This window comes from Miniopterus natalensis, chromosome 6 (assembly GCF_054644295.1).
Source record: "Miniopterus natalensis isolate mMinNat1 chromosome 6, mMinNat1.hap1, whole genome shotgun sequence".
NCBI classification, from domain to species: domain Eukaryota; kingdom Metazoa; phylum Chordata; class Mammalia; order Chiroptera; family Miniopteridae; genus Miniopterus; species Miniopterus natalensis.
The window spans coordinates 82,916,449-82,937,047 of NC_142086.1; the positions used below are offsets into that span (position 1 = coordinate 82,916,449).

General features: G+C 57.8%; 1 protein-coding gene across 1 annotated transcript; it reads right to left on the bottom strand.

Moving 5' to 3' along the window:
• Nucleotides 1-198: 198 nt before the first annotated feature.
• On the bottom strand, nt 199-20,014 carry COL6A1 (collagen type VI alpha 1 chain). Its single transcript, XM_016211877.2, has 35 exons — nt 19,807-20,014; nt 18,968-19,097; nt 17,194-17,394; nt 16,034-16,193; nt 15,719-15,847; nt 15,600-15,620; nt 15,408-15,428; nt 15,281-15,325; nt 14,381-14,434; nt 13,772-13,816; nt 13,618-13,644; nt 13,351-13,377; nt 13,219-13,263; nt 12,866-12,919; nt 12,625-12,687; nt 11,723-11,785; nt 11,527-11,580; nt 11,394-11,429; nt 11,144-11,206; nt 9,624-9,686; nt 7,216-7,278; nt 6,405-6,467; nt 5,958-6,008; nt 5,776-5,811; nt 5,164-5,226; nt 4,992-5,057; nt 4,305-4,340; nt 3,857-3,893; nt 3,568-3,576; nt 3,287-3,420; nt 2,933-3,042; nt 2,600-2,783; nt 2,323-2,503; nt 1,794-1,823; nt 199-1,617 (listed from the first exon to the last, which is right to left on the bottom strand). Exons 1-35 carry the CDS (start codon nt 19,901-19,903, stop codon nt 995-997), a joined length of 3,084 nt encoding a protein of 1,027 aa, XP_016067363.2. The 5' UTR covers nt 19,904-20,014; the 3' UTR covers nt 199-994.
• Between the last annotated feature and the right edge of the window lie 585 nt (nt 20,015-20,599).

Here is a 20,599-nt window from a genome sequence, read left to right on the forward strand (position 1 = left end):
TGTAACTGATGTCTTTCTCCAGGTCCAGAAGACGGGTGTCAATGGACCATGTCTGGCAAAGACAGGCACCTCTCCTGGCTGGCACTGAGTCGGGGGTGGGCATCCCACCAGATGCTCTAATCTTCTTCAAGTTCTCCTGTTGGCACCAAGTGCAAACATGGTAGGGATTTTAACTCCTCGGAAAGACAACCACGAAGAGAAGAGTGAAAACTTTTATTTGGAAAATTTGCTGACAGGGACACAGTTGAGAAAAACACAGAAAGGAGTAAAAAATAAAACTAACAAAGAGGGTCTTCAATAAAATGCAGAACCAATCACTCCCTTGAGGAAAGAGCTTTGGCACATCACTTTGTGCTGGCAGTTGGCCCGGGCGCCCAGGCCTCTCTGGGTAAATGGGTCAGGGGTTGACAGGATAGCACCTTTGTTCTTGGGGTTTGCAAGGACACAGGGTCAAGGAGACACTACTTCCTGCTGTTCTCTGGAGATGCTGGTCAATGTTCGTGTGCTGCCCTGAGCTCTGGGGCCCAGGCTGTGGGAATCAAGGTCAGGGAGATGAGTGACGAGACCCTCATAAGGGTTTAAGAAATCCTCTCAACTTTGGCTTCTCAAAAGGGAAACATGTCCATCATCTCACATGAATGAAGTAGTGGACTTTGATTTTATGTGTAAATGAGATGTTAAGTGAAGGGTTCTGTAGAGTTAGTGAGGGGAGTTGGGAGCAGTGCACAACTGACACCCCAGAGAAATGAGGTTTCGGGGCTCCTGATGGGCTGGGAGCTGGAGCCTGCGCGAGGTTGAGGATGTTACCTAGGGTGGTGAGACGGGTTCAGGTGTGCACGGGGAGGTGGCAGGGTCCCAGGACCGGGGTGTGGACACCTGCTCAAATGGCGACTTTCAACTTTTCAAGCTTTTCCTTTAAAAAAAATATAGCTAATCGGGTCAGTCAGGAAGATTTATGTCACATTTTCCTTTGTTTCAGTTTGGGGGAGGCCGGCTAGCCCTGTGCCACCTTCCTGGACACCGTCTGGTAGAAGACACCCCGCAACAGGGCCTGGTAGCTGGGCACGCGGAACAGGTGGCGCTCGCCGAAGGCCACGTCGTACTCGGCTGTCTTGCCTGTGACCAGGACGCGGATGTGCGGCTCGTTCACCTGGTGGCCCACCACCACCACGAAGACCTCGATGCCCGCCCGCTGGGCCTCCTGCACCGCCTTCTCGATGGCCGCCGCCGTGGCGCCCTGCGAGTTGCCGTCGGAGAAGAGCAGCAGTCTCTTCCTGGCGGCGCCCGACGAGGCCTCGCGGTAGAAGCGGGTCACGTACCGGAGGGCGTCGTTGATGTCGGTGGCGTCGTTGAAGAAGTCCATGCCGTCCACCGTGCTGGCCAGCACCGTGTAGTTCTGCAGGAACTGCAGGGCCGCGCGCTCCGGCTGCTGCTGCCCGGTGCTGCTGTACTGCACCACTGCCACCCGCACGTCCTGCGACGGGTCCGCCCGGCCGGCCGTCAGGAAGCGCTCGGCCAGCCGCTTGGCGAAGTGCTTGGTGGTCTCGAAGTTGTGGCTGCCCACGCTGGCCGAGCCGTCCAGCAGGATGGTGATGTCGGTTGGGGAGGAGAACGTGACTGCGGGTGGTGGGGGGGCATCCTTAGCACATGGCATGGCCTCCCAACAACCCGGGGGGACTGGCCAGAGCCACCAGAGCCTGGGAGAGCCAGACCCCATCGGACTATCATTATTGCCAGGCCCTCCCCACCGGGAGCCCCCCGACCAGTGCCCTGTCCACACCCCAGGTACTCACTTGGGCAGGTATAATCTGGACATTTCTTGTCTGTAAGAGAAAAACCCCAGAGGCATGAACCAGCGATTGTAGGGCCCACTGTTCCATCTGTAACCCCCCACGAGATGACACCAGCGCATCTCCATGGAAGGAGCGGTGTAGCCATGCAAGCAGGTGGCGCTCCTGAATGCCAGCCCAGCCCCTTGCCTGGCCCACTCCACCCCGTCAGGAAGGGGTGTCCCCTTATTTAAGGATGGATCTTTGAGGTGATGGAATGGTCCCTAGGCATTATTTCATGGTCCTCACACCACGCCAGGGAGGGGTGAGGCAGAGTCTCGACCTTCTGAGAATGGGGAAACCAAGGCTCAGAGAGGTCTGCAGGTCAGACACTCTGTAACATGCTGTCCCTGTGCCCACTGGGTGGGGAGAGGGCCCCAGTCTAACCCTGGCAGCTCTCTGGCTGTCAGCCAGCTGCCTGCACTGAGATGCAGCCTCCAGCACAGCCTGGTGGGAGTGGCCCTGGGCCTGGTGGGCCCTGCCCCATGCCCACCTATGCAGATCTGGGTGGTGATGTTCTTCAGGAAGGCGTCCTCCAGCAGCTCTGCGTAGTTCTCTTTGACCAGTGAGAGGCCTGGCCTGCCCTGGGATGCTAGGCCTTGGCAGGAAATGACATTGAGCTGGTCAGAGCCCGCAACGAAGCCAAACACGTCCTTGATGCCCACGGAGACCACCTGTCGGGAGGGACAGCATCAGCCGGCCCCAGCAGAGACCGTGCCCCACACTTCAAGGTGTGAAGGTGGCAGCTTGTGGCATGGAAGGGGCCCCACCTGAATGTCAGGGCCGCAGAGCACACTGAGTGGTGTGGTGTCCCTCTGGGTGTCCGAGCGGCCGTCTGTGATGACCAGGGCGATCCGGTTGTTCTGGGTGGGTTGCAGAAACCGGTCCCGGGTGTACTGCAGGGCCTCGCCCGTGAATGTGCCGCCCGCCATCCACTGCAGCTTCTTGATGGCTCTGCAGGACCACAGCACTGTCAGCACCGGGCCAGGGCTCAGGTCAGGCACAGGGTCAGCACTGAGGTCAGGGGTTGGGCCTGGGCCTGCTGCAGGGCCAGGTGGGCTCTTGGAGCTGCACATACAGCCGGCCTAGCACACTGCACTCACTCCTTGAGTTCCTGGGCGTTCCTGATGTTGGAATCCCTCAAGTCCACGTGCTCCTGCATCTGGTTGTGGCTGTACTGCACCACGCCCGCGTGAGACTGGCCGGGCTCGAACTGCACAGGAACAGGCACTGCGGTCAGGCGTGCCCCGGCTGTCCCTCTACCCTCCATCTGTCCCAGGCCAGACCTGGCAGCGACTCTCACATGCCGGTGGGTTGGGGTTTTGGCTTTTGAGTCACACAATGCCCCATCTCCCTGGGCCCCCAGGACCTGGCCCCTCTCCTGCCTGGTGTGAGGAAAGACCCCTGCCTCCTGGGAACCACCTTCCCCAGAGTGTGGAGCCCAGGGAGGGGCACACCTTGACCAGCTCGTCCCGGCTCAGCCTGTCGATGACCTTGATGATGAAGTCCTTGGCGATCTCGAAGTTCTGTAGCCCGATGCTCTCAGAGCTGTCCAGCACGAAGAGGATGTCCAGGGGGCCACACTTGCACTCTGCAGGGGCAGGGGCAGGGGCAGGGGCAAGGGCAGGGGCGGCAGCTGCTCGACACCAGGCACCGCGAGGAGCTGGCACAGCCCCCCCACCCATGGGCTCAGTCTATCCCAAAGCTAAAACCACACGAGTTAAAAAGTGACACTCACCACAGCAAGCTGGGAGAGAGGAGAAAGAGGGGATTAAGTGACATCGAGATCCTGAGCCCTATGAACCCTCCCACTAGCCCCCCGCCTCCCTGGGTCTCCCTGATGCCTCTCACCTCTCAGGGGGAGGGGAAGGGAGGCCAGGGGTGGGGTTGAGAGTGGTCCAGCCCCCAGGGATGTTCTCACTGATGGGACATACGCCTGCCCCCCCTTCCCTCCCCCTCACTCAGGCACTGATGGCAGGACATGCTCTTTCCAATTAAGATAGTTATTCAAAGGTGGAGACACTCACAGCACATTTTCATGATGATGTCCAAAATCTCACATTCCTGGGGAGGGAAGGACACTTACAAGATGGGCTAACTGGCCAGTCATCCAGCCAGGGCTGCCCTGGACACTGGAAGTGAGGCCGACCCTCTGGGTCACCCTTCCCTGGGACCACAGCCAGGCTGGGGATGGGCAGGGGGTTCTCATTTCCCAGGGTGTGCCCTGTTCTGACCATAGGCCCCTGCTTCCAGGGCACGGGCACCTGATGTGGTCATTGACAGGTAGCCATCATGTGCCCCCCATGTGTCCCCTTGTGGCTGTCACATGTCCCCCCATGGCTGTCACATATTCCCTGGTGGTTGTCACATGTCCCACCATCATGTGTCCCCTGTTGCTGCCATGGGTTTCCATCACCATGGGATCCTTGGCCAGAGTGGTTGGCCCCCAAAGACATTCATAGACACCCCACTTACGTCCGGTCCTGGTGGTCCTGTGTGTCCTGGGGGTCCCTGTCAGAGAGCAGATGGGAGAAGGGCTGTAGGGTCTCTCCTGAGGCCCCACTCACCAGGTTCCTTAGCTGTGGGTCTGACAGGAGCTCCTGGAAAGCCCCCCTCAGCCCCCGTGACCCGACCTCCCATCAGGAGCCCCCTGAATGCCAGGGACAGTGGAGACTTCTGCACATGAAGGACTGGAGGAGAACCAGTAACTGCTATCTATTCTGTGACCACTGTCCAACACAGTCTCTTTCTCAGTGGCCAGTGGGTGTGCTGGCCAGGACCCTGAGTGCAGCCCACCCATGCTCACTGCCCAGGTAGAGTGTTCTGTTCAGTCCAATGGTGCCTGGTCAATGGGCAGGAACCCCAGGCCTAGGTGCCTGGACCTCATCTGGGTCCTGCCCAAGGCTTTCCTGTGCTTCTGTCACTGTCATTTGGTGATTGCCCCCCTTCTCTCTCTCCATTCAGCACCCCCAATGGGCCCCTTGAAACTGTCTATTCCCTCTGATCCCACCTATCAAAGCCCCAACCTCCCAGGCCTTCCCCAGAGATCGCTCCAAATTTCCACCCTCCTCTCCCCAGCCTCCTCTCCATCCATTGCAGCCTCAGAGTCTCAGGTGCATCCCCTCCCCATCCCCCCCCCCCACCAGCCACACCTCCACTTACCTGGGGGCCTTCGGGGCCCCGGTACCCCTTTGCGCCTTTGGCACCACGGGGTGAAATGTCGTTGTTCTGGAAGGAAACAGCATGTGTCACAGCCACAGCCACCTGTCCCTCCCAGTGTCCTCCCTCAGGATTTCCCAACATGTTGGGGCAGTGGGAAGGTGGCTGCACTCACATCCTCTCCCGGGTCTCCAGCTTCTCCCTCGTCCCCCTTGAGGCCGGGGTAGCCTTTAGTGCCCTGCAGGTGACAGGGGAGCACACAGTTAGGGGGTGCAGAGTCCCCGAGCAGGCATATGTGCTGTGCTGGGACGGGCCCAGGGTCTTAGGCAGGCAGCAACTGGCCCACGGCTCCTGCGGGCGTTCAGCAGAGCTCCTCGAACTCGTCTGCCAGAGGCATCCTCGCTGCTCCTTTCTTCCACCAGTTTTTCTATTTTAAATCAGCATTACTAAGCACAATTTATATGTATTTCATTTCATTTTTAAGAAGAAGTTTTAAAAGGAAAAAGACATTCCCACCCCCAGTACACATTTCCTGGGGAAGAAACTGAGGCTGAGAGTGGCCAGAGGACAACAGCCTGAGGTTTAAGGGAGGCTGGGATACGACCCTGCCCCCATGCACCCAAAGGGGGTCAGTCACCAAGTGCACACAGTGGAGACATTCATAGATGGACACACATGTTGGAGGGGCCTTGGCAAAGAGCCTAGGCCAAGGGTGCATGTCGTTGCATGTGTGAGAGTGTTTGCACGTGTGCACTCCCCAGTAGCCGGGCGGTGGGTGTGTACTCACGTTTATCCCAGGAGGGCCCCTACTGCCGGGATAGCCCTGCAGGGGAAGGCAAGACAGTCACATGAGGCTCTGACACGGAGCCCCCATGGACAATCCCAGCTGCCAATTCCTGGGAAAAACCTGCCGGCCTGTGTGTCTGGCTGGACAAAGGGGGTGGTGGGTGGGGGGTTGGGGGCACTCACGGGGAAGCCGGGGAAGCCTTCAGTGCCATTTCCGGGGGGGCCATCTTCACCCTGGGGGAGCAGACCATGTTTTGTCACTGAGGGAACCACTCAGGCCTGGGACATCTCCAGTCAGTATGGGCACAGAGGGGTCACTTTTGGGTCCCTCATCAGCCTGGAAGGCATCTCCCAGCCCAGATTGTCCTGGGGGTCCCATGCCCACTTCTCCCCGGACCTTGGAGCAGGCGGGCAGGCAAAGTGTCCATGTGTTTGGTGACCGCAGTGACTGGAGTGTCCACAGACACTGAGGGAACGGTCACTTGTGGAGGATGCTCCCGGTCCAGTTACTGTGACCAGGGCCCTCATTTAGACCCATGAGCCCAGGGCTCGAACCCAGGGCTTCCCAGGATCTCAGGCAACAAGGTGTCAGCCCCTCCAGGACGCTGTGCCCCCAGGCCCATCACTCACCCTTTCGCCCATCAGCCCGGGGTCTCCAGGGGGTCCTGCAGGCCCTGGGGCACCTCTGGGACCCTAAGGAGGAGAGGAGCGGGTTTGGAAAGAGTAAGTGGGTACCTGAGGAACGAGTGAGGCAGGCTCTGAGGCACAAGGTCTTGCAAAGGACAGTAAGAGGGAGAATTAAATAAAATAGTGGCTGGGTGATGGTTAAAAGAAGGATTCTAAAGCCATGATCCTGGGGCTGGTGCAGATGGAGAACAGGACCCCGTCAGGGCTCAGAGTCTAAACTCCCGCTCATGACTCACCCAGGGCACCCAGGACATGACCAGAAATGTGCAGGGACCACGGGGAATCCAGCAGAGCCTGTGAGCCCAACAGGGCATTCGGAGGAACAAACAGACCCAAACACAGGCGTGGCTCTAAGCACATGTCAACAATGCTTTGAAAAACTCTTAGGGTTTTAGGAAAACGCTCATAATGGAAAGAACAGACCTTGCTTGTGAAGTCAAATTTGTAACACATAACGTGCAAAGAAAGAAAAAAAATTGGAAAGAGATAAGCCAAAATGTTCGCATTACTCATCTCTGGATGGTACTACTTTGTTTGTTTGTTTATTATGGTTGCAACTATTTTAGATTTCAATTATTTTTTATTTTTTCTGCAGTTTCCAAATGTTCTACAAGTCACATATACTAAAATAAAATGAAACACTTATATGTGCCAATGGCACATGGTCTCTCTCAAGGAAGTGGTGGGTGGATGAGAAGGGGTCTGGGGTCAGGGCTGGCCTCTCCTGGGGCCAAGGGCTAGGAGGGCCACTCACCTCAAGCCCAGGGGGTCCCTCGTCTCCTCGGTATCCTTTAGGTCCAATGGGGCCAGCATCACCCTGCAGAGAGATGGACATGCCCCACTGGACCCCCTCTCTGCCCTATACCAGCCTTCCTGACTTCACTTGCTGGCCTGCTCCACCTCCACCCTCCCTGGGGCACATCACCCGCCCTTCTGGGCCCAGGGTCTTGGTCCCCTGAGCACCTCACAGACATCCCTGTGCCCCACCAGCTATGACCTGTACCCAGAGGCCCTGTTGTTATTTCCATAAGAAGAACTTCTTGGACGAGGTCCTCTCACGACTGTGTACAACCCCCATCAACCAGCGGGCAGCCAGGGGGCTGCTGACATTGCCATGGCTACACAGGGGTCCAGCTGCAGCCGGAGGTCTGGCCCCTGTGCTCTCAGGCACCTTGGGCAGCATCAGCAGAAATAGGAGGACAAGGGACATGACACAGCTGTTCCCGACAGACGCATAGATAAGAGATGAAAAAATAGGGTGGAAGTGCATTTTAATGCGAGAAGCTGTGTTGTAACAACAGGCTTGCTTTTAACCCTACAATATACAGGGGCGGGCAAAGTAGGTTTATAGTTGTAATGCAAGTAATACAATAATAAATAATAATGCAAGAATAAACTCTGTGTTTTGTGTATTCACAATTGTAAACTTACTTTTGCCCACTCCTATATGTTTCAAATGAATCAAAGATATAAGCAAAAAATACAGTAAGAGTGTGAATGTATTTGGAATCCTGTAAATGAGCAGGACATCCTGAACAAAGCACCGCAGATTGGAAAAATCCGCAGGCTCAGCCCAATGTGGGACACGAGCTCATGAACCGCCAGGCACTGCGACACCTGAGACCATGCTCAGCTTTTCCCGTAAAGGGAGGGCAATGTTTTCACCCGAGGAGCTCAAATGCACATTCAAAGTCTGAGAAGACCTCATGTTGGCAAAGGTGTGGGTACAGTCTCTGTTGTACACATTCGGGGGAATGTAAGCTGGGGTTCCATGGATAGGTAGAATTATTTGGCAATTATCACGCACGCGCGCCACACACACACACACACACACATCATTTAGCCAAGAAATTCTGCTCCTAAGAATTTACATTCTGGATATAGCCTTGGACATATTTCAAGATGGATGGGAGGTGGATGAATGGGTGGACGGATGAGTGGATGAAGGATGGATGGATGGATGGATAGGTGATAGATGGATGGATGGATAGATGATAGATGGATGGATGGATAGATAATGGATGGATGGTGAACAGGTACGTGGATACATGACTGATGGGGTAGATGGCTAGGCAGATAGAAGACAGATAATGGATGAATAATACATGACAAGTGACAGAGATAGATGATAGACAGATGGATGGGTAGATGGGTGGCTGGCTGGGTGAATGAATAGATAGATGATGGATGGATGGATGGATGGATGGATGGATGGATGGATGGGCAGACAGAGAGATGGAGAGACAAAGGAGCTGACAGAGTCAAATGCTGGGGACAATTTATATACCTGCTGAGGGAGAGCAGATGAGCACCTTCAGTGAGTATACACAGTGGAAAACTGAGAAGATGAAGGTGGGTCTTCACCCCTCCCCAACTCCTCCTCCAGTCCAGCCCAGCCCAAGGGCAGTGTCAGACCCTCTGCTTCCTCAGAGTCCCACTCTCCTCCCCTCCTCTAGCATAGCCTCTGGAAGGCTGCACACCCAGGAATTCTGGAACCTTCTATGCACTACATGGCCCAATTGACTCCCAGCCAGGATCTCACACCTGCAGTCCATAAGCTGAACAGGTTCCCCAACCTGCTGTGTGTCCTGGGGCCTCTGATGACCCAACTCCAATATGGGTCACCTCCATTCAGCGCTCTGTCTCAGTGACCTAGCCCTACCAAGCAAGGGTGGGGGTTGTGGCCAGGGCCCCAGGCTCCCTCACCCCCCTTCTGCTGCCAGCCCTGCCCACCTCACTCCCTCCATGTGCATACTGGCATCCACCCCCTACAGCCCTCCTCTAGCACCAACCAAGCCAGGGCACCCCTCCCCACCCACTCTGAGGGCAGAGCTCAGGGGCAAAGTGGGAGTCTGCTCACTCAGCTCCATGTCCTGCCAAATGCCCACCAGATGACAGAGGGATCCCTCTGTGAGTGCTGGGCATCTAGGGGCCACAGGAGCTGGGCCTGCCCTCACCAATTCCCATTCTGCTGCCCCAGCTGCTCCCAGCCTCCAGCAGCTGGCTCTGGATCCCCATACCCCAAGGTCTTCTAGGGCACACTCCCTGGGAGAGAGACCTCGCCACAGATTCCTGAGCTGCTGGGAGCGTTTCTGCTCCAAGACTGGAATCAGCAGGCCTGGCTCACACGTGAACACCCCTTCATACAGCTGGATTTCCTACCGGGTCTCCGGGGACACCAACAGGGCCTTCTCGTCCCTGGTCACCTGGGGGTCCAGCTTCACCCTGGGGAGGAACAAGCCGATGAGGTGGAGGCTGGGAAGCATGAGGCCTTAGGGGGGCCAGAGCTGTCCACTGTGCGCCCAGGCCTCATCCTTCCTTCTCACACTTTCCCACGTTTTTACCACAATGTGGCCACGTGCTTAGCTGTCGAGTGACTTGTGTGGTTTCAGGAGGCCCAGCCAGAAGGCCAGCAGCCCCTCCTGAGGCCTGAGGCCACTCCCTATGCTGCCTCTTCTCCAGAAGGCTCACTAACAGGGTCCTGGGAGCTGGGGCCCCATCCAAGGTGCTCTGTCCCCTCTCTGCCAGGGGTGCTTCGTGCTTCCTGGAGACATGGCCTGGCCTTTGGTCCCATTTCCTGATCTCGGGGGGGTGGGTTTGGAAGGGGGTCAAAGCCAAGTTACCCCTGCTCTGATGCCCCTCCCCAAACCCTGCACAGGGCCTCGGGGTAAACTCACTATCCCCACTGGGACACCTGAATCAGCACCTGCCCCTTGCAGCCTCACATGGGGGTGAGTTGCAGCATCGCCCAGGTCTGCAGCATGCACAGGGCCCAGCCTGCATCTGAGGCTGAGAGCTCAGCACCCTTTCCCCCTAACTTCGGGCCTGTGGGGTGGAGCCTGTCCTCCCCAAACCAGGCACAGAGTCTGCCTGGTGCCTGCCCTCTGGGTCCAGCAAAACCTTGCCACTGAACCATGGGGCCAGAGAAAGCCCAGCTTGGCCACTGGGCCATCTCAATCAAGGAGCAGCAGCCACCACCAGCCTCTCAGCCACAGGTTTGTGTAGCCTCAGCTTCCCAATGTTCCTGCTCTTGAAGTTTTAACAAAGAAGAGTTATTCCAAAGAAGAATGAAAGCTCTGTCTGAAGAAGTGTTTAAGGAGTTGGGGGGCTGCAGGTATCTAGAAAAGCCTGGGTGTGGGGTGGAGGGCGCTGGGCTAGAGAAACCATGTCACGTGGAAAGTTTGCAGCTAAATAAGTGACACACAGGTAGCCTGAGGAGGAGATATGGAGATGGAAACGTAGAATGTGCTACTGTGAAGGGCATTACAGACCCCACAGCCGCAGTCCTGAAGGAAACCTGTGTACACATGACAGAACCTCAGAGCAAACCCACTGTGTCTTGGTGTGATTTTAGGTGGTCGTTTCCTGTAGGAGCTGGTGCTTGGTGATGAGGGGAGAGATTCAGCACTTTGCCCTGCTTGCCTCGGCCCAGGCCTGGCTCCCTACCACCCTTCAGATCCCCGGACTGGGCCTGAGCACAGCTTGGAGGTGTGGGTGGGGCCGAGGGCAGGAGCTGCTGCATTTTCTGCAATTGGTGGGGGGAGCGGGGGAGGGCTGTGTTTGGGAAAACAGAAATCCAGGGTCCAAAGGGACTTGGTGGCATGAGTCCTGTGATTCTGACAGCTTGACCTCAGCCTGCCCCCGGGCGAAACCAGGTCTCAGCTTAATGAATGGTGACTCACCGGGTCTCCTCTCGGACCCCGTACACCTGGGGTCCCCCGTGGTCCTCTTTCCCCAGGGCCACCCTGTGTGGAGAAAAGTGGAAGGAGGTGAGGTTGCAGCCCCAGACTCCAAGATGTGAGAGAGACTCAAGGGCTGGATGCAGGACGGATGCCCCCACCCCCGCCTCAGCAGGCCCCAGCTGGTGACAGGGCCATGTCTGGCACTAAGCAATGAGGCCCAGAGCTCAGAGCGCCACCCTGCTGGACTCACCCTTTCTCCAGGGGGCCCGTCTGGTCCCACATTGCCCTAGAATGGAGAGGAATGAACAGAAACATTAGTTTGAGACGGGAACTCAGCCTGAGTCTCAGGAACTGGGAGCAGGAGGCCAAACATGGGTGCTCACCTCGTCGCCGGCCTCTCCTTTCTCTCCTGGGGGACCAGGCAATCCGGGTTCTCCCTGGGGAAAACAAGTGCACACTCATCTACCTCTGGCCTGGCTGGTGCCTGGGCCTGGGCTCCTGGCGGCCCCTCCCAGGGCCTGGGCCCCACCCGGGCTGTGGTGGAAGGAGTGGGTGGGGTGGGCACTCGTGCATGCTCACCTCATCTCCCGGGGGCCCTGTGTTCCCTGGTCTCCCAGGCTCCCCGTCGGCTCCAGGCTCACCCTGGAAAGATCAGAAGGGTCAGCTCTGCCTGTCCTGTGCTGGGGGGACCAGAGACCCCGTGCCAGCTCTCCTCACCCAAACTTCAGGCTGCTGCCCCTGACCAACCCCACCACACATATCTCTGCACAACCCCTGTCTTGATCGCTTCCTCTTGCCGCTCACTCCTCCTAGGCACAACCCTGGTTCTCATTAGTGAGGCCCAGTTTCCGGTGAACTCCACTCTGGGCCTGCTTGTAATCTGTGAGCTGGAAGGCGATATCCAAAAATGTATTCCCGGGAACCCGTGTGGTTAGAGCGGTTAGAGTGCACAGGGCCGAGTCCACGCTGCTCCCGTCTCGCCTGCCACTTCCTGCTGCCATGAGAAACCCCAGAAACACTCGAGCAACAAAAACTCAGCCTCAAGCCGTAGCCATTATATCTGTGTGCTTCACTTTTCTGCCCACTTGCCACCATCAGTGTCACTGCCTGTTCTTAAGTTTTGATTTCTGCATAAGCAGACAGACTCTGGGACACGGCGTGGGGCTGCGGGCTGTGCAGACATTCCCGAGGCCCACCTCCCCCTGCTGCAGAGGGCAGGTGTGATGGAGGCTGGAGGGTCTGAGGCTTAGTGACAAGCTGCGCGGGGAATGCTGCCCTTGGGCAAATGTGCCTGCCCATCAGTTGTGATGCTTAACCCATAACCTTTGTTTCTTACCATTCCCACCCCCAGCTCGCCTACCTGCCCACGGAGCAGAGCAGCGGCCCCCAACCTTCCCCGGGACTGTGGGTCTGGCCCGCAAATTTTATGGACACTCAGTAGCCAATAAAGCCCCAGCCCCCAGAGGGCTCATGGCACTGACCTTTTCTCCTTTCAGTCCGAATGGGCCCGAGTCGCCCTTAGGCCCTGGGGGTCCTTGAATGCCCTGGTGACAAGATGGCAGAGGTCAGTCCTTGGTCTTAACCAAGCAGCCATCAGGCCACACACCTGTATGCATCACAGCCCTCTAGTGGCTTATTAGGAGCATCAACAGAAGGGTTTGAGCCAATGTGCACAGCTGAGCACTTACAGTCTTAAAATATCAGTGAAAGAAAGTGACTTACGTCGAATCCAGGTGAGCCCTTGCAGCCTGGCAGGCCAGGGTACCCCATTTCCCCCTGGAAGGAGGAAGAAGAATTTGGTGGTCAAGTCTTTTGGCTCTGGCTCATCCACCCCCTTCCCAGGAAAGCCCCACTCCAGAAGATGCTCTGAGCTTGGCCAGGTGGCTTGGGGTCTACTGGGACCTCAGGTTTGGCAGGAAACACCTCCTGCCTTTCCCACTACCTTGAAATTGCTCAGTAGTGCCCACACGAGGTCCCTATCTGCTGATCTCTGGAGAGGTACCTGGTTTTGCCCACAGTCCCTTCCCTGAACTGTGCGCCCTGGCCACCAGCCCTTTCGCCTGGCTGGGGGTTACCTTCATGCCATCCACACCGTCGATGCCGCGTTTGCCTTTCTCGCCCTGTGAGATGCAAAAGCCAAAGGATCAGATGAAGGTCACACAGCACCCACCATGGGGCAGAACACATGTCCCCACCACCACACTCACCTTGTAACCTTTCGGTCCCCTGGAGCCCTGCAGAGACAGGAAGGGAGGGTGAGGGCGGTGGTCCCCCGGTCATGGGGAGAATTCCCCAGAAATTGGCCAGAGAGGTGGAAGAGGTCAGCAAAGAGGGCGTTGGCTTCCCAGATCCCTTGGGAGGGGTGCACCAGTGAACCCCCACCAGCTTGCTGGGGCCCAGCCACACTGGGGATGGCCAATGTCATCCTTGTCCAGGTGACGGGGGCTGCACAACCAAAGTTGTGCCTCACTCACCTTCTCCCCTCGGCTTCCTTTTTCTCCCTACACAGCAAACAGAGGAGGAAAGGGGGCTGTTACTAGTATCCCAGGGCCCGATGCCCTGGGGTGGCTCTGATGCACTTTGGCTCAGCCCCAGAAAAGGCTGCTGTGGAGAAGGAGGGAGACGTACCTTCATCCCCTGGTAGCCAACGGGTCCCAGGTCCCCTGGCCTTCCCTGAAACACAAATGAGGGTGCGTGTTAGACACCCCTAGGGAGGCAGGACCAGATTCCCCCCCAGCCCGCTGTGTTTCCCATGCCACCCAGGCCGGATCAGCCAGAGAGACTGGGCTGGCTAACTGCTGGCCCCGCTGGCCCCTGGCCACTCTGCTGGCTGGCATCTGAGGAAGCAGCCCTGCTGCCAAGGCCCCACCTCCACTCCTGGGGGCTCCTCAGTGGAGGAGCTAGGGGTGGGTTGTGGGGAGACTGGCCATGGTTGAAGCAGAGGGCCCGGGACTTTGCTGCCCAGTCCCTCCCCCCTGCCCTGCCCCACTGAACACAGGCTGGGCCTGCGCGGAGGCCAGAGCGACATGGGGGCCCGCCTGGGTGGGATGTGTTGGACAGAATGTCTGTGTAGTCACCCTCCGGTCCAGGCTGCCCGTGGGGGTCGTGTCCTCTGAGGACCATGACCACGGCACTCAGAAACCAGCCATCCTTCTGGAAGTTTCCTCAGCCTGGTCCCCCAGCCTCAGGCTTCTCAGAGATCCTCCCACCCCCCACGGTCAGGCTTTAGGTACTCACGGGGTCTCCGGCTTCTCCTTTCTCTCCTGGGAGACCTGGTTTCCCTCGTTCTCCCTGGAACACAAAGTAGATCAAGGTTAGGGGACGGTTTCCCATGTGTTTCTGCAAAGCTGGTGGCAGGGCCCCCTACTTGCTTGGGTGGTTTTCAGGTACCTTCCCCATCACCCATGGTCGGTCTTGGGATCTGCAAGGCCAGTTACACATGTCCCCTCCCTCACACCCCACTGGGCTGGGGGCTGCCCAGCTGGGTGTACAGAGGCCCCTGAATCTTCCCTCTCTGCCACCCTGGTCCTGCTGCAGTGCTGGGCTCCCAGGCTGGCACACGGGTGCAAAGACCTCCCCAGGGAGAGGCTGGCTCAGCTCCCGTGGTCAGTGGCCACATGGCTTCATGCCACTGAAGCTGACATTTTTTAGGAGAAGCCAAAAATCTGGACTTTCCTGAGCAATGTCCCAATTTGTAAATACTAGCAACAAATCTTGAATTTCAAAACCTCTCTGCGTGAGCCACCCTGGCATGAGCCCAAGTGTGTGCTCATCCCCCAATCGAGGCCCATCCCGGAGCCAAACACTCAAGGGACACTTTCAGAAAGGGCCAGTTCCTCCACCACAGGGAGGGGACAAGGATGCTGCCCAAGTCAGCCCTGGGCAGCCCCATTGGCCCTGGGGTCACTGTGCCTGGACTCTCTCCCCATGGCTGGGGGCACCTGCTCAGCTAGGGATGCCTTCATCGTCCCCACACCCAGCCCAGTGGCAGATGTATGATGGGTGCTCTAAACTGCTGCCTGGGGACCCACAGTGTCCCTAACACCTGGGGTGCCAGACTGCAGGGACATTTCTCCCATGCTTACTGGACACCTCTCTCCTTCCTGGACTTAAACAAGGGTAGAGATCAACACTAACCTCGTACCCAGGGTCACCCCGTGGTCCGGGAGGTCCTCTGGCAGGCTGCAAGGCAGAGAGAACAGTCAGCCCAACACAGACCATCCCAGGAAGCCCCAGGGGCGGGCGCGGGGAGGGCCGCACTCACCTGGCACTCATAGGAGCAACACTGCCGGAGAAGGGACAGAATGACACATCAGAAAGCCAAGGCACAGCTGCCACGCCCCAGATGCCTGCAGGTGCTCAGAGGGCTTGGCTTGGGCACCCAGGTGGGAGGTAAGGGCCAGTGGTGACACCCTGGGCAGTAGGGGAGCGTAGGAGCGGGAGGGGGGGCTCTTACCACTTGTTCCACATTATTTTTCTGAAAATTAAATGAAAACGTCAAATTAATTTATATTTCTGGCCACAGGATTTCCTGGCATCCGGACATGGGTGGGTGACAGTGCAGCGGCCACTCACAATCATGTCGGTGATGGTGTCGATGGTCTGGCTGATGACCTCCTCCGCATCGCGGTTCTGACCCCAGTCGGCAGCCGTGAAGTTGCGCCGGTATGTGTGGTCGGTGGCAATGATGCTCAGACGTGGCTCCTGGGGTGGACACGGCAAGAACAAGGGTGATGGCAGGAACAAGGGTGACGATGACAACTGGGAGTGCAGACCCCCCCATTTCTGCTTCTCCCCACACCCTGCCCTGCAGCTAGGTGTCTGGTCTCTGCAGACACAGGCTGTGCCCTGTGCCCCTCCCTGGCCACAGGCCCAGGACAGGGTTCCTACCAGGTGGTCAGGGGTGATGGCCACGGAGAAGACTTTGATGCCCAGGTGCTTGGCCTCGTTCACAGCGTCCTCCAGGCCCCCACATGGCTCCTTGTAGCCCTCCAGGGGGTGCCCATCGGTCACCACAATCAGGTACTTATTCTCCTTCAAGTGGGAGCCCCTGCAAGGGGTTGGGAAGCCGTGAGACCCGGCCTGGCTCCCTCGGGCCACTCTGACCCTGACAGCACAGGGCCCCTTTGGAGAGCCGAGACCTGGGAGTGGGAGGTGATGGAGGGCCAGACACCCTGGAGGAAGACCCAGACCCAAGCCCAGCTCTGCAAAGTGGTGTTTCTGTTACACTGAGTACTGTTTCTCTTTGTTGCTCCTGCAATAAAGTAGGATCATAAAAACAGACACTAAACAGAAAATAGTTTTGTGGGGTCACACTTCCCTAAAAGACTACTTTGAAAAATGCACATACAGCCAGGGAAGAGGCACAGGTCCTCACCCACCCTGAGGTGCCTTAACATGGAACCTCAACCACAGGCAATGGGAGGGGACAGCTGAAGATATGCCCACTTTGAGTGGGGGGCACTGGGGCTGTGGCCAGGCTGAGTCACCACCAGGAATCACCCGTCTCTCTGGTGGCTGGCTGCTGGCTGCTCCCTGCTGCAAAGATTCCAAGTAATGTGCAGAGCCAGCGTTGGGGACATCGATGCTCTTGCAGAGACCCCTTCCCTCTGTGCCGCCCTCTCTGTCCCTGTCTTCTATATGTCTCTCTGTTCCTGTCTGTCTGTCTGTCTCTGACTGCAGACATCACCTCTGCTTGGCCAAAGGGTGGCAGTGATGGATGCATTTCCAGTCCCTTCTGCTTTCACTGTATGAGAAGACAGTGGACAGCTCCAGGGAGGGATGAAGGGACTGAGAGTGACCCTTGGTGGCCATGAGGGCAGGTTGGGCAGTGGTCACTAGCATGATCCCCTTGGCCACTAGGACTGGTCCTGGGAGATCTTGGGCACCAGAGCTTGGTTTGCCAGTGCGCAGCCCCTGGCACCTGGTGAGTTTTGGTGCAGTGACCACCCTGGGTCAGGAAGGGGAAGGCCCTCCAGGGGCAGGGTCTGTGCGGCTCCCCAGAGGCAGGAGTCTGCCAGGTGTGCAGGGGCCTGGGTGGGGGTGCTCACCCAACCAGCAGCTCCTCCAGCCCCTTCTTGATGGCGCAGTCGGTGTAGGTGCCCTTGCCGAAGTACTTGACCGCGTCCACGCTGGCCTTCAGCGCGTCGCGGCCGGCGGGCATGCGGGTGAGCCCGCGGATGATCTCCACCTCGTCGCTGTAGTGCAGCGCGCCCGCGTTCCACACCAGGTTGCGGTCGCAGCGGTAGTACCTGCGGGCGGGTGGGTGAGCTGAGAGCCTCCGGGCCCCAGCCGGGCTTCACCCAGCACCCGGCGGCCTCCTGCTCCCAGCTGCTGTCGGTCGGGTGCAAGGAGGACGCCTTCCGCAGGTGGAAGGCGGCCCGGGCCCCATCCGCCCCAGAGGGGGAAGGCTGGACTTCACATGTGGCCCTAAGCCGCCTGGTCCCCGGCCTGGTGGCCGTGCGTGGGAACAACCGCTGTGGCTCTGTACATCCAGGGACTTCGGCTGAGGAGGTGTGTGCCCTTGGATGGTGGGGGGCGGGGGGCATGGGGGCAGACCCCCAGTGGGGAGGGCTGAGGGGTGTGGGTTAGGGAGACTGGGCAAGGCCAGTTCTAAGCAGGACACTGGGGAGGGGTATCCATGGATCTGGCTGACTGGGCGCCTCTCTCTGCCGCGTGCACCTGGACCCTGAGGCTCTCAGTTTTGCTCTGCCCAAGCCTGGGGGTGGTATGCCAGGCAGCCCATTCAGCACATGGAGTGACTGAGGCTCCTGTGGCCATGCTAACAGTAGCAGTCACAAGAGGAGTCTATTCCAGTTCACAGGTGGCTGTGTAAGGGGCCAAAGGCACATACATGGAGGGGGATGGTGGCTCACATGGCTGCCCCAACATCCCTCCCCAAGACACAGTCCACACAGGCCCCAGCGTCCTTCGGCCCCCACAGACCTGGGCATTTGGGGTAAGTGGCGGCTTCAGATATCATAACACTCTGCACTGGGCAGCCAAGCCCTCTGTCCCTGCAGTCTCTTTTGGTTGGGGGAGGTTCAGGGCCCTGGTCAGCAGGTCAGCAGGGACAAGGTGGGCCTAGGGATGGGGCCCTGTACAGGTGTGGGGAGGAGGAGTTGGGTTCTGACCTGTGTCCCTCCCCCCTCTGCTCTGTCCTTCCACAATGGGTGTGTCCTGTGCTTGGCCACACCCATTACTCTGGGTTCTCCCCACCCCACCTTCCCAGTGCTTCCGATTGGTTACACAGATGAATGAGGGAGGGAGTGAATGGATGAAGTGCGCCCTACGCAAACCCAGAACCAAGCTGGCAACCTCAGGCCCCTCTGTCTGCCACACTGGGTACATTGGGACATGGGATCTGAACACAGGCTCTGATTGGTCATGTGGGCAGCAGTTAGTGTCCAGGTGGTTGACAAGGTGCACCCCCTCCAGGCTCCAGTCAGCCTCAGGCCAACTCCCTAAACCTGTTCAGTTTGGCCTGGGATGCGGTTTCTTGTATGTATGCCTTTGGGATGACAGGAGCCCCACATCACAGCACTGTTCCTTTGGCCCTCCCTGCTGACCAGTGCCCTCACTCCCCGTCCCCTAGCCTGCTCCATCTCAACCCTCATTTGGCCCATCTAAACCCTGTGCACATTGGAAAGGGACTCGAATGGCCAGGCCAACACTTCCCTTCTCAGATGGGGAAGTTGAGGCTGGGCTCTGCCTGCTGAGCTGTAGCAGGCATGGCACCAGGCCAGCCGCTGCCCTGGGCCCACTGGCCTTTCTTCTGAGAGGCTTGTAGAAATGCAGGAGAGAGTTCAAGTCGTGTTCTCCTACCTGTCTTTCAGGTTGTCAATGAAGCGCTTGGTGAAGGACTTGACCTTGTCCACCAGGGCCCCATAGGGCTTCAGCCTCAAGGCCACGCTCTCGGAGGTGTCCAGCACAAAGAAGAGGTCCACGGGGCAGTCTGGGCCAAGGATAGGAGAACTGTGGCTCATGCTCTGCGCCCTTGAGGCCACACTGAGGCCACCTTTACCCACTTTCCCTTCCAGCGCCTCTGACCCCACCAGCCACCTCGCTGGGCAGCCACTCCCACTGCACCAGGGGCCCTCATCAAGAAAAGCTGGCACCCAGCGATGGGGTGGGATGACCATGAGAGCCCTCACATTTGGTCCTGAGAATCCTGCCAGGCCTCTGGCAAGGCAGGGAGCCCCGCCCTGGACAACTAAGACTGCTTTCTCACTAAGTTGCCAAGTTGAATTTAAAACTACCAGGGGGCATGAGCTTCAGAAAAAGGTGTGTGGGAACAGGTAGCCATGTTTCTTGACTGACTGCCAGGCATGGAATTAACTAAGGTAGAGAAAAAACAGCACTCGATGGTCAGGACACTTGCTCACGGAGTGCTGGAGGCTGAGACCCAAATGCAATTCATTGTCCTCACGGGGCCCTCTAGACTCCACCCGGGTGACCAGAGCCCAGGGGCCTTGCTGGAGGAGCCACCGGGAACTGGACACCGAGCTGGGGAATTTCAAGCATTCCCACAAGGCCCCCCCATCTACAGCTCTCACATCAAGGGAAGAGGCCAGGGCCTCACTCAGGGCTGGATATGGCTGGTCCCAGGCCCTGTCTCACTCAGCAGCAAAAAGCCCAGTTGGAGATGCGGCAAGTCCACTCACCTTGGAAGGCAATGGCCCTCTCGGCTGCCGGGAGGTCCTGCGCGGTGGCCCAGCAGGCCTGCAGGAGCAGGGGGAGCAGAGCGTGGGCCAGCCTCATGTCAGCGGCCTGGGTGTCACCATCGAGCGAAGGCAGGGGTCAGGGTGGGCTGACTAGGACCAGAGAGAGAGAGAGAGAGAGAGAAGTTGTCTCTGCTCCGCCTGGAGTTACGGCTTGGGAAGGAGGGAGGGAGGGGCAGAGGGAGGAGGAGCGGGAGGGGGAGGAGGTGGCTGGGGCGGGCCCAGGATTGGAGTGGAGGCTGGGGTCTCCTCCAGCTCAGGAGTGAGTCACAGAAAGAAAAAGTCTCTGGTCTCTGGAGCAGCTTTGAGCCCAGGACACTTCTCGGCTAAAGGATTTATTTCCCATTTGTGGGGACTGTGCTTCTCTGCCCAGTAGAACAAAAGTGCAGTTGAGTTTAAGCTGCCTGAGAAAGAACTGTAACCTCAAATGAATTTCCTTGCAACATGTTTTGGCTGTTTTCAATCCAGACATCTTCTTGTGCAATTGATCTGCATGTTCACCAGTCTCCACACTGCTTTCCTACAAATGAGATGCTGTTGGTTTCAAGGTTCCAAATCCATCGCTCTGTCGGATTTACGAGTTATTTTTTGTGTATATATTTCTTCAGTTTAGAGAAATACCTATTTGGAAAAGACATTTCAGTTTTTACTGTGGGAAAACAAAGTCTACAAATATATATACTTGAGGCTCTGCATGGGTAGGTTCCAGATGTGGTCAGACCACCCTGCCTCAGAG